Raw genomic sequence first — 14,960 nt, 5'->3', positions numbered from 1 at the left:
CTTCAGTGGTATATTTCCGAAAAGTAGAAGAAAACCGAAGAAGTTATGGACTGATGAGGGAACACAGTTATACAACAAAACATTGATGAATTTTCTTTAAGATGATGGCATTACATTATACAGAACCGTTAATGAAGGAAAGGCAGTTGTGAATGAGCATTTTAATCACACTTTAAAAGAGAGACTACAGAAAAAATTCACTGAACTCGGACAATCTCAATTGGAATCTTTAATTCAGGATATTGGAGATAATTCCAAGAATGCAGTTCACTCCTCCACAAAAGAAAAACCAAGAGAAACATTCAAGTAATGGAATGAACTTTTTAAAACTGTTGATGTTTCAGACACAGTTCGTTGGATGGGTTGAACTCTTGGATGAGTTGAAGCAGCATGTCCAAGGTATATTGACCTGGTCTGACTTCAAATTGATGATCTGAGATGAGGCTGTTGGAGAAAAGGAATGATTTTATGTCAACTGCGATGATTGATTCCATGACCTTGCTGACGACATGACCTTGCTGTTTTTTAAGCCAGTGTGACCATTTGGCTTGGAGTTGTCATAGTGGTCAAGGGCATGGGAAATAGTTGAATTTCACTTTAGGAAGGAATATTAGTGTTGGTATGGAGAAATATCATAATTGAGGGTGCCTGATGTTGGCTTAATGGTTAGGGTGGCGGCTTGGGATGTTATGGTCCAAAGATCAAATCGCACTTGGCCATTGAATTAATACCAGGTGGGGTTGACTCAGCCTGTCATCCTTCTGAGATCGGCAAAATGAGTACCAGCTTGCTGGGATGATTGAGCCATTTGAGTATCCTGCGTTGGAGTGGCGACCTATCCAGGATTGTGCCCAATAGCCCAGGAGACTGCTTCGGCAACACTGACACTCTGTGTCGAGTCTGGTCCCGATGGATAGTTTGGCACATGGGAAGCATGCATGAAGGTTTGAGCAACTGTATCACCAAATTTTAGGTTCTTTGATTAAATAATAAGGCCACAATAGCGATGGGTATAAAATGAAGAGGCCACAGACCTCGAAAAGAAAAATAACAGTGGAGTGAAATTAGAGTGGAAAAAGTGGAAAATGCTGCAATTTGTAAACAACGTTGTTGTGGAAATGACTCTTTGGGATTCACACAAGGCAATCAGACAGGTGGAGGCCATTCGGCCCATCATGCTTGCGCGAACACCATACGAATTTATCAACACATGATCCAAAGAAGAAAATGAAAATTTTAATTTCTTTATTTATTCTTTATTTATTTCTTCTTATTATTTTAATGTATTTTAATGTTTTTGTCGTTTTTGTATTTTTTTTTCTTCTTCCCCTCAAGGAAGGGGGCATGGGCTTGGGGAAAGCAGACAACATCAACCACACAACAACACTTGACGAGACCCCCACCAACAGCACTCCGCACACGTGCACACAATCACACATCAATGCTCAAACGACCGAAAAGTCCCGGCAGTATCCCAAAACCCCTCGATCTCCATGACTTCCAGGTCCGTATCTAATTCTAATTTAAACTTATCTACTGTTTCCACTGCCACTACCTTTCCAGAGAGGACATTCCATGCATTAACTACTCTGAGTAAAAGACCCCTGCCTTACTACCATCTTAACTCTCCTCTTCTTCACTCTCAGGTGATGGCTCATGGTCCCTTCACTGTCTACTTTATTGAATAATTCATCTGCACTTACTTTATCTACACCTTTCATTATCTTAAACATCTCCGTCATATCTCCTCAAAACCACCTCTTTTCTGACATATGAAGCCCTGTCTCCTTGAGCTGCTCCTCGTCGCTGAGTCCAGCCCGGCCAGGGATCAATTGAGTAGCCCTGCGCTGAACTCTGTCTGTGGCATCTACGTCCTGCCTGAATTGAGGTGACCAAAACTGCACACAATATTCTCGATGTGGCCTCATGAAATCCCTGTACAACAATAACAACACCTCTTTTGATTTACAAATGATCCCCCTCCGAATATAATCTAAAACCATATTTGCTTAACCTCTCGCTGCCTGGCATTGTGCTGTCTGCTTCCCTCCTTTATCTTTTACCACCCCCAGATCCTTCTCCTGTGTGACATGCTCCAAAATTACCCCTTGCATCCTCTAATCTCTATTATTATTGTTCTTTCCCATCCCCAACACTGAACACTTGCTCAGGTGAAATTGCATTTGTCAATCCTTTGACCAATCTATGCAAGTATCAATACTTTCAAGAATCTGATCACCAACCCCTATGCTATCCTCCTTACCTTTGCGTCATCTGCAAATTTGGAAAGCTTACTCTTCACCCCATTATCCAAATCGTTGATGTGAATAATGAAGAGTAATGGTCCGAATACTGATCCCTGAGGGACCGCACAACTTCCCAGCAAGACATCCTCCCACTCACAGCCACTCTTTGCTTCCTATCACTAAGCCAGTTTACAGTCCAATGAGCTACTTGACCAGCCACTCCACAAGTCCGAACTTTGGCAAAGTCGCCCGAGAACCAAACGTCCAATCGGGAGGCGAGTGGGCCGGAGAAAAGAAATCGCTCGGACCTGAAGGAAAAAGAAAGAGAGGACAGAGACCGGGTGATCGTGGCGAGGCAGAGTGGTGGTCGACAAGGGTTCTGCAGGATCACGGCGATTGCGGTCCAAGGTCCTTTGTGGTGGCTCACCGTGGTGGTGTGACCGAACGATGCGACGGCCGAGCAGCCAGGGACGAGGGCCATGGACTCCGGGTCGTGGGTTCGAGTCCCACCAGTGGGTTCGAAGTCGGTGTAACCGCAGGAAGCGGGAAGGTCCAAGACAGGCTCTTACCTCCAGCACACCTTCCCTCCGAGCTGGGAGTATCAATAAAGGCCACAGCCTTTATTGATCATTTATTTTGGGTGTGTGTGTGTCTGTCTGTGGGTCCATCTTCAAGTAGAATTGTGTCATTGCTTTCTTTTCCTCATTGTACATTACATTTCTCATTCGGATAACTCTGCTGTTTGTGTGTTCACTCCCACCCCCCTCCCCGCATTGCAAATAAATCCCCTCTTGTTGAATGTCCCAGCTTGTCCTTGTCCTTTCTGTCATTGGTTTGCCGCGCTGCGAATGGGAATTTGGAGGCCTCATTGTTGCCGTAATTGTGCAGTTGGCCCAGCAGGATTCTGGTACTCTCCGCTCGGGGTACGACTCGGATCCGGCTCGGTAACGGCCCAGATCGGGCAGATCCTGCCGAGGGTGAATTTCCCCAGTAGGTTGGATGACGTGGGTATTTAGGTTTATTGAAATTGGCAATTGACCCTATCCCACGTGGTCGACCTATTGGCGATCTTCGGTCCGATAAGGAACCCGTGATCTTTCGGATTTATCGGAAAGGTACGACCTAAATTCCGGGTGTTCGGTGGACCCGACTCTACTGCTCCCTCTCGCGGTCGTGCTCGCCACCGAGACCCGACCCCACAACAACATCATGTCATGTGTCGCAGTTCAGTGAATCTGTGTTGTTAGAAGCATAAAAGTCTTGCCAGATGGATGTGAGACTTGGACTCTGACCAGGAATCTGAGGCGGAGACTTAATTCCTTTGGTACCAGGACTCTTCAGGGAATGCTTGGATATCGCTGGTCGGACTTTGTGTCCAACAAGCAGTTGCTGAGAGACTCAAATGAGATTTGTGACCTGCATAGTCTGTGAGCGTCAGCTGCAGCTGTATGGACATGTGGCTCATTTTCCTGACGCTGATCCTGCTCACCAGATTCTGTCAGCAAGGGAGCCTTGTGAGTGGAGGAGGCCAATGGGCCGACCCCGTGTCTCGTGGTTTCAGCAGGTCGATCAGCATCTCAAGGAGAGAGGGATGGGCCAGACATCTGCCTGGTGGATGGCCAGACGGACGCAATTGGAGTTCCGGCGTAAAGTGGACGCAGCAACGTGCTGCTCCAGCGTATGCTCCCATACCTGACCTGATCTGACCTGGCATCCTATGACAGTGCCACATTGAAAGTCACTGATCTCTTCAGTACAGTCCATTCCACTGCCAATGTTTGTCTATGGAGTGTGCATGGCTGTGTGCTTGATTTTATACACCTGTCAGCAATGGGTCTGGCTAAAATAGCCGAATCCACTCATTAGAAGGGGTGTCCGCACACTTTTAGCCATGTCGTGTATGTACTGTATTTGCAACTTTGAGCCCCTTTTTCAGTTTCAGCGTTCACTTCTTGGGAGAAAAGGATATATTTAATTTCCAAGCATTCTTTCTGGATTTTGTCGCCTTTTTAGATCAACTTGGAGTTTTAAGTGTTCATGATAGTCCTTGTTAGTAATATTTTGTGCAGTTAGTTGTTTTCCATCTATAATGCAAAGATGATTCAAAATAAACAATTGTTTGATATTTAAGGCTGGATAGAACCTCAATTCCACACATAATGTGGTAAATCAAGGTTGTGTTTTGTGATGAATATGGAACATTTGATAAAGCTCCAGAAAAGTTCAAAACAAGGTCCTTGTCACACTCCCCTCCTTATTCAATCATCCTACCTTGATGTCTGAAACATTGAGACTTGAGCTTCTTCAATAACTTGTCCAAGCTCTCAGAAAGTCCTTTCCACTTCAGGGAATCTTCAACTGGAATTGAGGGTCCGGGCTGGGGTGAGAAAAATTCACACAAATTGTCTTTACATCACGATTGCTGTTCCTATCAGGAAACAATGCACTCAAACACACCTGGCACAGTGTAATCTATTACGGAAATGCGAAATTAAAAACCTGAAACAAGCGTGACGTGTCAACAAAAAGAGAAGCAAATGTTGGGCTGTGACTGATAAAATCAGTTTTAAAACAGAGAACTTCAAGAAAGAATAATTTGAAACTCTCCTCCCTGTTACAGTGTTGATGGGGGGAAAAAAAGAAAAAAAACGTTTAAACATTTCAACAGTAAAAACAACAATTTCTTTTTTTGCCATAGAAATCCATTCATTCATTGAAGGAAGGAGTGAGGGGGGAGAGGGAGGGGGAGGGAGGGGGAGGAAGGCGGAGAGAGGGAGGGGGAGAGGGAGGTGAGGGGAGAGAGGAAATGGGGAGAAGGAGATGGAAGAGGGAAGGAGTGAGAGGGAAAGGGGAGAGGGAAGGGGGGAGGGGGAGAGGGAAGGGGGAAAAGGGGGGAGTGAGGAGGACGAGGAGGAGGAAGTACAACAAAGTTAGACTGCTTCTAGAAGGGGTTTATATTTAATAGATATGTCGGTAATTGTTCTATTTTTATATTTAAATGTATGAGTAGTTGCATTTAACTCATTAACCAAAACAAAGGACAATATCATCGGTTGAAAGCAAAATACAACACGTGAAGTTTTACCAGATCACCGACATGGTGGGTGTATGATTTTCCAAATTACGATTCCCGGTGGAGTCAGGCCAACTGTCGAGCCAATGGGTTTTCCCAGGAACGCTTCAGACCCATGCACACAGACAGCTTCATCAACATTTCTAATGTATCGGGTTTCTTGTGCAGCTTCTCCCCAACACAACAGAAGGTTTTGAAGTTGTTTTCACCAAGTAAAGAAGAAAGAAAAGGAGGAGAGTCTCACAGCTGGTCCTCAGGTCAAACAATTTCGAAATATGTATGAAAAGAGAAACTCGACTGGGTTTTGGAATTCATGAAAGGAAACTTGTCAACAACAATTGACATTAAAAACACTGAACGAACCATTTCGATGTCATGTTGAAAGTGTCGGAAGAGTCGAGGCTGCTATTCATCTGGCTCGCCTGTGTGGAGACAATAAGTAAATAAGTGTGATGACATAGTGTGGAAAATCATGGTTTTATTTTGTGATGAAGAAGAACCTTTTCATCCTCCTCCAGAGAAACTCGAGTCCAAATCAGGAACTCTTCAAATTCCCCTGATTATTCAATCCTCCCACCTTGACGTCTTAAACATCGAGGCTTGAGTCTCTTAAAGAATCTGCGCAGACGTTGCCAAGTTCCTCTGCGCGTCACCTGAATCTCCTGTGAGGGTTTGGGTGTCTCCTGGAGTGGAAACAAAAATCACGTGAATTATCTTGAAAAAACGAACTCTGTACTCAGCAAGAACGATACAATCACACAGCTCCGGAATTCACATATTACCCTCGAGAGGGGATTGTATTTGGGTCCATTTGTTAGTTTGTCTGTCGGTCTGCACAGAATATGTTCTTGTCGGCCACAAACACCACCTGGTGATCGCCATTGTTACATACATGTTATCTTTTTTTCTCTATAAAGTATGACAATTACAACGTGAGCACGTCGTTGAAGTACGTACTATGGGAATGCAAGTTTGTCTTTAAAGGATGTCCTATTAACATTGTGTGTCCGTCTCCAAAATACACGTGATTGGAACGTGAATCCAAACAATGAACCAGAAAAGGTCTGTTTGGCCGCTGTATTAACATAATCATATGTCGGTCATGAATATACCGTGTATAAACCACACACACACAAACACAAACACACCAACACACAAACACCACACAAAACGAGTCTTGGTGAGAGCCTGCAATCTCTGATTGCTCTTTTCACTTCCATTGTAGAAATGCACAACAACACAAAAACATCAAAACTATCACGAAGAAGAAATGAAAATTTTCTGTTGTTTTTGATCAATTCACTTTGAAATCTTCAGCAGAAAAATCGAAAATGTTTAACAACTTCACATCATAAAACAACAAACATTAATTCACCATCATGAGGTACAAGGTGTTTACCTCTTCCTGGACAGGTAATGACACTGATTCTGATTCTGGATTGCCATGAACACAATCACTCCTGAAAATATGTATTGATTCAATGTTCTCATAATTAATTTCCATTCCAGCAACTCCTTCATGGACTCTTTTCTCTTCAACAACAACCTTGGGAGGGAGGGATTCTGAGAGGAGGTCGAATGAGAACAAAAACAAAATTACAGGAGTGAGAATTCCTTCACATGTGATATTTTATAAATCCAAAAATGGTAAAACTCTGCAAAAATTTTTTTGATGAAACGCTGTGAAACTCGAACTTGTTCTCCAACTTATCATCATAAAGATGTGCACAAAGTTTCAGGTGAATATGTTAAAGGGTTTGGGGAGAAAAGGCTGAAAAACCACAGGTGGGATGGACAGACGGAGCGCAAACGTGTCGTCACCTCCGGTGAACGAGCATGGGGTTTTTATTTATTGTCATAAATTATCATCGTAATGATTTCACACACTCAGGTGATGTGATCACATCATGATCATTGCTGAATTTCTAAATCAGATTTCACTTCAAACACTCAATGTCTCCATAAAGTGGACATTTACAGCGACACCTCCATGACACAGATGAAGAAACAGCATCATGACAACATCTCTGATGTGAGGACAAGGTTCACCAAAGAACTTGTTCCTCATGAATCTATCGACGAGTCACCTGGTGATCATAACTCCAACATCTTATGACCTGATCTGATGTATTAGAAGATATCGATACCATCCCGGCTTTTAACACATATTTCTACAAGTTGATAAATTCTTGTATTGAGAGCCCTGTTAAGTGTAACCGTTGTTGGTACACTCAACAAAAGCAAGTCAGTCGTTCAAGTCCTTTCAAAAAAAAGAGATTTTCCTTAAATTTTGCTCAATACGTGAATGATAGAAGAAGAAAAATTAATCAGGGGTAAAATTGGGATTCTCAATGGCAAATTAAACAAGTGATGAGTGATCATGTTCACTCCTTCATGAAGAGAAGGCAACCTATCGCCCACACCATAGGCAAGTTCCAAATTCCGACCAAAACTACTGCTCAGAAGGTGACGGAAAACCACCAAATATAACCCTTGCTGAAGAAGTTGCTTCGATGACACCGACGCTCTGTTATGAGTGTGGAACATCAGTGAAAGAGGGAGATAGAGAGACAGAGAGATCAGACAATGAAGTTCACAATTGGCATCCCCGAACATTCAAGGCAACAGAGAGGGTGTGTGGTGAGAAAATAAATCAGGCATTTGCTGAAAGAAAACCAAAATCAGGCAGGAAGTGGGAAGGAGGAAGCATGGGGAAGATGTCAAATCTCAACAATGTGTTAGTGATCAGGTTGAGCAGTGAAGTGTAAAGGACGAGTCATTGAGAGTGAACACTGAAAAAATCGGGGGTCTGTGGATTCCAGATCATGACATCTCCTCCGCCCTTGGGCTGTGTCATTGGGCTGAATGCTCAATACAAACTGGTGGGAATGGCTCTTTCCTTGGTCTTTTTCCTTGTCGGCCTTACACCTGCAGCTTTCAAATTACTTTCTCATCTCCGAGCCACACTTTAATCCTGTTTTTATCTCCTTGACTATCTGACTTGTGCAGTTATGAAACTCTGTGAGGGTCAGACCAATGAAAGATCTTGGTTGGTCAGAATCCCAGGTGCCTTTCAGGTCTTGCAATGACTTGGGGACATCGTCGTCCATACTGTTTATCAACACCTTTGAGGACACCAAATTTGAAAGAGATTGATTAGGGTTGGCGTGTAACAGATTGAGAGATAACTGACAGCCTCTGACTATTTACAAAGACACCATAGAATCAGAGAACAATATTCCTGTTCAATTAACTCCATAAAGATGTTGGAGATGTTAATTAGAGATCAGATCAGAATTAGAGATAGAGATGGTAAATTTGAACGATATGCATGCAGTCATTCATCATGGATTAAAGGGAGGTCATGTTAATTTTTTATTTGGGTTCCATGAAGGAGTTTCTGATTGGATAAAAGAGGGGTAATGGAAGTGGTCTATCTCGATTTTCAGAAGGTACTTGATAAGGCACCACAAAGAAAGTTGTCAGACATAGTAAGGTGAGGGCTTGCAGAGTGGTTCGTCAGGTGACTGACTGGATTGAAAGCCGCCATGGTGATCGGAACCATCAAATAGTTCTGACTGACAGGATGTAAGTCGTGCGGTATCCCAGGGATCGGTATTTGGACCATTATTATTCAACATTTACATCGATGATTTGTTCCGTGGTGTTAGGTGTTGGATTATTAATTGGCAGATAACTTGAAGCTTTGATGTCAGGTTGAGAGCAGAGAGGGAGCTGATGAGATTTTAAAAAGTCAAATTGTTTTCACACATTCAGCAAAAGATTGGCAGATTCAGTTTAACCCTTTGAAGCCTGAGCTCCTTGGACTTTTGGCTTCCCCACCCTGGGCTCCCTCGAGAAAAATCTGGCTGTTCAGGTATGTGGAGGTTTGAATAGCGGCTGGTAAAACGGCCGCTCGGGTTCAAAGGGCTAACGTAATAAATGTGAAGGGCTGGAGATGGGTAAGAATCATAAAAGTGTGGATTACATGCGATAATGGGCAATCTTGGAACATGTCATAGAGGAGAGGGACCTGGGGGTGGTCATAGATATGGGGGCGGGGGTAAGCAGACTACGCAGTGCCAAGTCGGAAGAGCAAATAGGGTTTTTGTTTGTATTTTCAGGGGGTTCAATTATAATTATTCAAAAGAGGTGGTTTGAACATTGTATCGGAGTTTAGTGAGGTCTCATCGACAATATTAAGTGCACTTTTGGTCACCATATCTGAAGAAGGACTTGACTGCCTCAGAGAGGGGTCAGTGTACGATGACAATATTGATTCTGTGACTCGATAAACGAAGCTATGAACAGTGAATGAAGGAGAGAGGACTTGACACACTATAAAGGAGATTACAAAGAGATCTCATGGAGATTTTACTTTTTTCTGCACAGGAGTGGGCTCAGACAAAAGCAAGGTCGGTTGAAGAGTGGGACAAAAATCAAGGCAGAAAATAAATAGAACAAGAGGAACGGGAGGATGGGAGGACACACTGAAACGAGCAAGAAAAGATGGTTGGGGATCAGATAGGTCATTTATGCAGGAACAAAACTGTGCCCAAAACACTGCCTTGGGGAACTTCAGCCTCCATTGGAAGAGGGTAGGAGAGGGTTCCATTGATTTCAACCCACTGACTGCATGAAAGTCAAGAGTCCAAGAAGGAAGGCGGCCTCCGATACCAAAGCCAGAGAGCTGTGCAAACAATGCAGAATGACAGACTGTATCAAATGCCTGAGAAATGTCCAGAGAGACGGTCCGAAGTACAGATTTGGCACCTCCAAGTACTGCTCAGATGGGAGAAGAAGCATATCCGGAGTTGAGGGACCAGGACGGAATCCAAACTGATGGTTGGAGATCAAGTTGTTTGAAAGCAGGATGGACTGGACCACAGCAATAATGATGGATTCCATGACTTTGCTTGCAATTGTGAACAAGCTCACTGACCTATCGTTGGTCGGTTGTGTAGGCTTAATGGACTGAATTGCCTCCTTCTGCATTAAAGTTCCTTGTGTTTCTTTGTTGTGTGTATCCCAGTGAACAAGATTCATTGCAAATAGATTCCTCTTCCAGCAAGTCAATTCTCCCAAATAATTAGAAAATGTGATAAAACGATATCTTTATGACAATTGGAAAGGAAAAGAAAATCCACCTTTGAAAGTACATGCCTTAAGAGAGTCACAGAAAGGATCAAATGATAATCAAATCATGCGTGCACCAACTTCTGAAAATTACTTCTCGATTGTGACTGAGTTTCCCTCTTCCTGTTGTCATGGAGAAAACACGGCTGTCACCGAAATTAACTCCAAAATGGGCAGTGGGGGAAATAGCGCCACGTCTGGTGGAAGCCAGTGTTACACATCCTGTTCTTTATCTTATTATTTGTTGTGATTAATAAAAATTTCTTCCAAAAATGACAAAGTGCTTTTTCTAAGACTGTGACGCAGTACATTACCCACCCAAGGTGGGCTGAGAAGGGTACTCTGGCTCAGAGGGCAGGAGTGCCCGCTAGTATTTCCAAATATGCATCCATCGAAAAACCAAATGAGAGCACGACTTACCATTGACGCCGTCACATTGACCGTTGTTTCTCCAAGGTGTTCCAGGAAAATTCTTAAACCATGGGTGGTCCATTATTTCCTGAACACAAAACGTTGTGCAATAAATTTTCAGAATCATAGAAAAACACCGCTTAACCTCATAACCCCCTCAAAATACCACAGCGAGAACTCAACACAAGATTGGCGGCCCAGACCGTACTGCTGAACTCGTTTTGTGAATTCAAAATAAAATCTCCAAAACTGCCTCTCATTGTGGTCACCAACCTGCATGGAGATCCTCTTTGCTGGATTTTCACAAATCATGGACAACAAGAGGGAGGTACATGATTTGCTCAGCATTGCTGGAGGATGGTATGGAGTCAACTCTTCGAAGGGTGACTCGATTTTCTGAAATGAGATGGTACAGGCACCAAATGATTCATCAACATCCACAGTTAATATTCACACTCACATTGAGAAATAAAAAGCATGACACAAGAAGCCACATTCCAATTATGTCCAAGATGATTTTCAAAGGAAAAAATTAAATGTTCTCTTTCTTAAAAATCTTGGATCAAGAAAAACGTTATTAGTTGGGAACAAATTGGGGAAATGAAAAAAATATAAATTGAGGAAATTAATCAAAAGGAAGGTGATAAGGGTTGAGGTTAATCACACAGATCGGCAAGCAACAGTCCCTTCACCCTCTGCAAATGTGGATAAAATCACAAGATGGTCCAACACTTGGAACATGTCTTTCAAGCCTGAAAAATCACACTCTCACAATGTCTCTCTGAAAGGACCATCAGGAACACCCCCCCCACCCCATCCACTTTCTCAACAATCCTCTTGAAGAAGTTCTTTCATTCAAGCTTCTGGGTCTCACGATCTGCCATGATCTTTCCTGGGAAAGCAACATTTCCAAACTGGCCTTCAAAGCCAGTCACTGACTGGGCATCCTCCGTCGTGCAAGGTCTTTCCTTGGCACACCTGAGCTCCTGACCACATTCAAAGCCTTTTGTCCACAGCCTGATAGAGGACCGCTCTCCCCTCTGGGCTGGTGCTCCTGCCTCTCACCTTTCTCGGCTTCACACTGTGGAAACCAAGGCAGTTAGGACCATTGGTATCTCCCACGATGAGGCCGAGTCAGTGCATCACTCACTCTCTCACCACAGGCAGGTCGGTGATCTTTGTCTTCCACCATCTTCTCTCCAGCCTCGCCCCCCACTCCTGCTCTGTCAGAGATATGTCCCCTTCCCCAACCCCCCCCCCACCTCTTATTTCCACAGGGTGCTCAAGGTCCACCAGCAACGCACTTCTGGTAAAACTACGAAAATCAAGAATCACTGTTCACATTCACTCTTTCATTCCTCTTTTTCCTGCCTTTGGAACAAACCCCACACTCTCTTCAATCCCACTCTTCCCTCTCGGTCTTCCAACCAGCTGTTCAGCAGAATCTCATGTCTTCCCCCATCTAAAACCACGATCTTTTCTAGCCCTGCTCATTCATCACAAACCCACCAAATACAAATTCCCTGCTTTCCTTACTGATAGTCCCTTTTATGTGGGGACCTGAAAGTTCATGTTGTGTCCATCTTGTTTACCCTGTGTGCCCTGTTTTGTCATAACCTCTCCCACCCCTCTTGTCTCCTGCTCCCCTTGTTGTACTTTCTGTGTGTTCGCTCTCACACGAGCCTCGACAGTGTCCATAAAAAAAAACAAAAAAGGGGAGGTTATGGAATTACGAATGGAATGAGAAGATCATTTCAGAAAAGTATTGATGGGAAAAGGGAGAGGGATTAGAAGGGGTATGTTCGGAGCATTTTGGGAAGGAAAGCGAATGAGGAGAAAATTTCGCCTCATTTTTGGAAATAATTAATATATTTGACAAGGATATCTTGCACATAATTTAATTCAGAAAATTTAAACTTAAAAAAATACAAAGCAGCAATAATACTGCTGTTTACGAATGAGGATGTTTTTGATGTTAACTGTTGTTGAGGTTGTAAGTGTAGGGGGAGGAGAGTTGGGAACCCCTCAGCCCCGGGAAGACCAAGACACATGCACGTAGGGTAAAAGCAAGTTATGCCGGAGTATTCTGTTGCACAATTAAGTTATATCGTGGGTATGTTGTGTTAATTTGGGGTATTCAGGTTTATTTCTTTTAAAGTTTGATGTGCCTTTGGGAAAACAAATCAAAGACTTGTATGCATTCATTAAAAAAAATCATGAAAAAAAATTCAGAGCGTGAAGCATCACCAACTCCAAACAGACACAACCCAGAGATTCTCTGTCACTGGGCGCTGCAGAATCCGGCCAAAACCATGTCAGAAAATTGGAATTTCGCCAACACTTTATAAAAGGTTGTGTGGCATCTTTCACATACTTCACATATAAATAAATATATACTGTCAGAACACTCCAATCGCGGTCTCGTTATTCACAGAGCCCGCGTATTCACGGACCATACAGTGTGTCCTGCTTCCACATTCGTGCATTCACGTTTTATATTTTTATTTTTTATTTTGTTTTTATTTTTTACACTTTAGGACTTGTCTCCTCGATCCACCACCACTGATATTATTTCAGCCTGAGAATTCTTCCACAGAAAACTGCTCTCTCTCTCGTATGCACAGATTAATCCCATCTTGTCATCAATTATCTTACCATCCTCCCGCTCGTGCTTCTCTGAATCCTCAGGTGAGGCTGTTGCTTTATTTAAAACAACTTGCATTCTCCTTCTGGAAGGCAAATCCGACTGAATGCAACCTCAGATCAATCCACAAAGCCCACAACAAGTGTTTGTTTACCCTCAGGAGAGCTAGAAAACAACATGTATCCAATCTCAAAAATGAACTTTCAAACTTGTTTCCCTCTAAAACCTGCTGGCACCTTTTCAAGTCTATCTCTGGTGTTTACTCCCGTTCCATCCCTTTCCTCTCTTCAAATGGCACCACAGCCGATTCCACTCGTGAGAAGGCTGAATGCCTCAAAACCTTTTGTCCCAAACCTCTTCTTCTCTGTTCCCAATGAAGATATAGCATGTTAATGGGGATAGGTGTGCATAGCGAATGCGAGTCAGACCAAGTTCGTGTTCTTTCCTTCTTTGACACCGTCATCTCAAACCATTTCCCATGAAAGGCACACAAAGACACATCACGAGGTCCCCACATCCTTCATTTTGCGTAAAAATTGTGGAGAATCCCACACAATCAGCTCGAGTAAGGAAGCGAATAATAAGGCCACGTGCCAGCTGCCCCCAAAAGGAAGCTATCCATCCAATCTGACAGGTGAGCACTTATCTCCTATCCCCTCCCATTTCTGGAAGAAAATATCTGGAAAGTTTACTCCACCAATCAGGCACTATTGCTGGGTCAAAAGACAGGAATCGACCAATGACAATCTAGGAGGGTCTTGACCACCCCCGCAAGTCCTGCACCAATGAAGAGTTGTGAAGCCGAGGGGTCAGGGAGGGGGTGGGAAAAGGAAAAATTAAGGAAGGAATGCACAAAGCACAGAGAGAGAATTTTGGGTACAGGGTTGAACAGCTTTTCCCTCACCGACCCTCTTCCACATTCGAAAGAAAACTTTTCCCGACACTTCTTCATGTTTTGACTTTTCCAACTTTCATTTCTTCACATTCTTCCGACCTTTTTGACTTTCCATTCCCATCTTACATACTTTCCATGGCTCTCACCCAGCCACTGACACACACTTCGAACCCGGCGCAGATTCACATCGTCCTGTTGTCGCAACGGGACCACCACAAGAGCTTGATACACCGCACGAGATCCCTGCCAACCATGCCGTCCATCGTGTTCGATCGAAGGAACATCCAGCCACCCCCGCATGACCGGGACCCTGAGAGATTGGAGGAAATAGTCCAGGAGGGAGTGTGCGGAAGGCAAACTTGAACCCCTGAGCAGAGGTTGACCACAGCTTCAAACAGGATTGCAGAAGGTGTGTAGAGGTGCGTAAAAGACCCCACACTACTTCTTTCTCACCATCATTTCTCACACCTTTCCTCGCATTCTTTCCTTTCCTTGGGTGTCTGGATCCATTTCACGTAAAGGTGCAAAGTAATTGTTTAAGGCATCGAAGGGTGG

At 43.6% G+C, this 14,960-nt stretch overlaps 1 protein-coding gene across 2 annotated transcripts; it reads right to left on the bottom strand.

The window, feature by feature from the left end:
• Positions 1-214: 214 nt before the first annotated feature.
• LOC147033283 (uncharacterized) lies at positions 215-11,263 on the bottom strand. Of its 2 annotated transcripts, none has more exons than XM_085871515.1 (7): positions 11,140-11,263; positions 10,876-10,954; positions 6,719-6,882; positions 5,897-6,002; positions 5,683-5,741; positions 4,518-4,623; positions 215-444 (listed from the first exon to the last, which is right to left on the bottom strand). In XM_085871515.1, the coding sequence occupies exons 1-5, from the start codon at positions 11,212-11,214 to the stop codon at positions 5,725-5,727; spliced, it is 441 nt and encodes a 146-aa protein (XP_085727641.1). In that variant the 5' UTR covers positions 11,215-11,263; the 3' UTR covers positions 215-444; positions 4,518-4,623; positions 5,683-5,724. The 2 variants fall into 2 exon arrangements, with proteins under 2 accessions (XP_085727641.1, XP_085727643.1); XM_085871517.1 differs by having other exon boundaries at positions 10,897-10,954.
• Between the last annotated feature and the right edge of the window lie 3,697 nt (positions 11,264-14,960).

This window comes from Eptatretus burgeri, chromosome 2 (genome assembly GCF_056783735.1).
Source record: "Eptatretus burgeri isolate ZD-2024b chromosome 2, Ebu_testis_v1, whole genome shotgun sequence".
Lineage (NCBI taxonomy): Eukaryota > Metazoa > Chordata > Myxini > Myxiniformes > Myxinidae > Eptatretus > Eptatretus burgeri.
The sequence above is the reverse complement of the archived record's forward strand: the minus strand, read 5'-3'. Positions and strand labels throughout refer to the sequence as shown.

Bases quoted from the DNA above. Each gene is read 5' to 3' on its own strand.
- LOC147033283 (XM_085871515.1), bottom strand. From the start codon at position 11,214: ATGCTGAGCAAATCATGTACCTCCCTCTTGTTGTCCATGATTTGTGAA. The intron at 10,955-11,139 runs GTTGGTGACCAC...TTTTGTGTTCAG, and splicing joins CAAAGAGGATCTCCATGCAG to GAAATAATGGACCACCCATG. The intron at 6,883-10,875 runs GTAAGTCGTGCT...ACCTCCTCTCAG, and splicing joins TCAATGTGACGGCGTCAATG to AATCCCTCCCTCCCAAGGTT.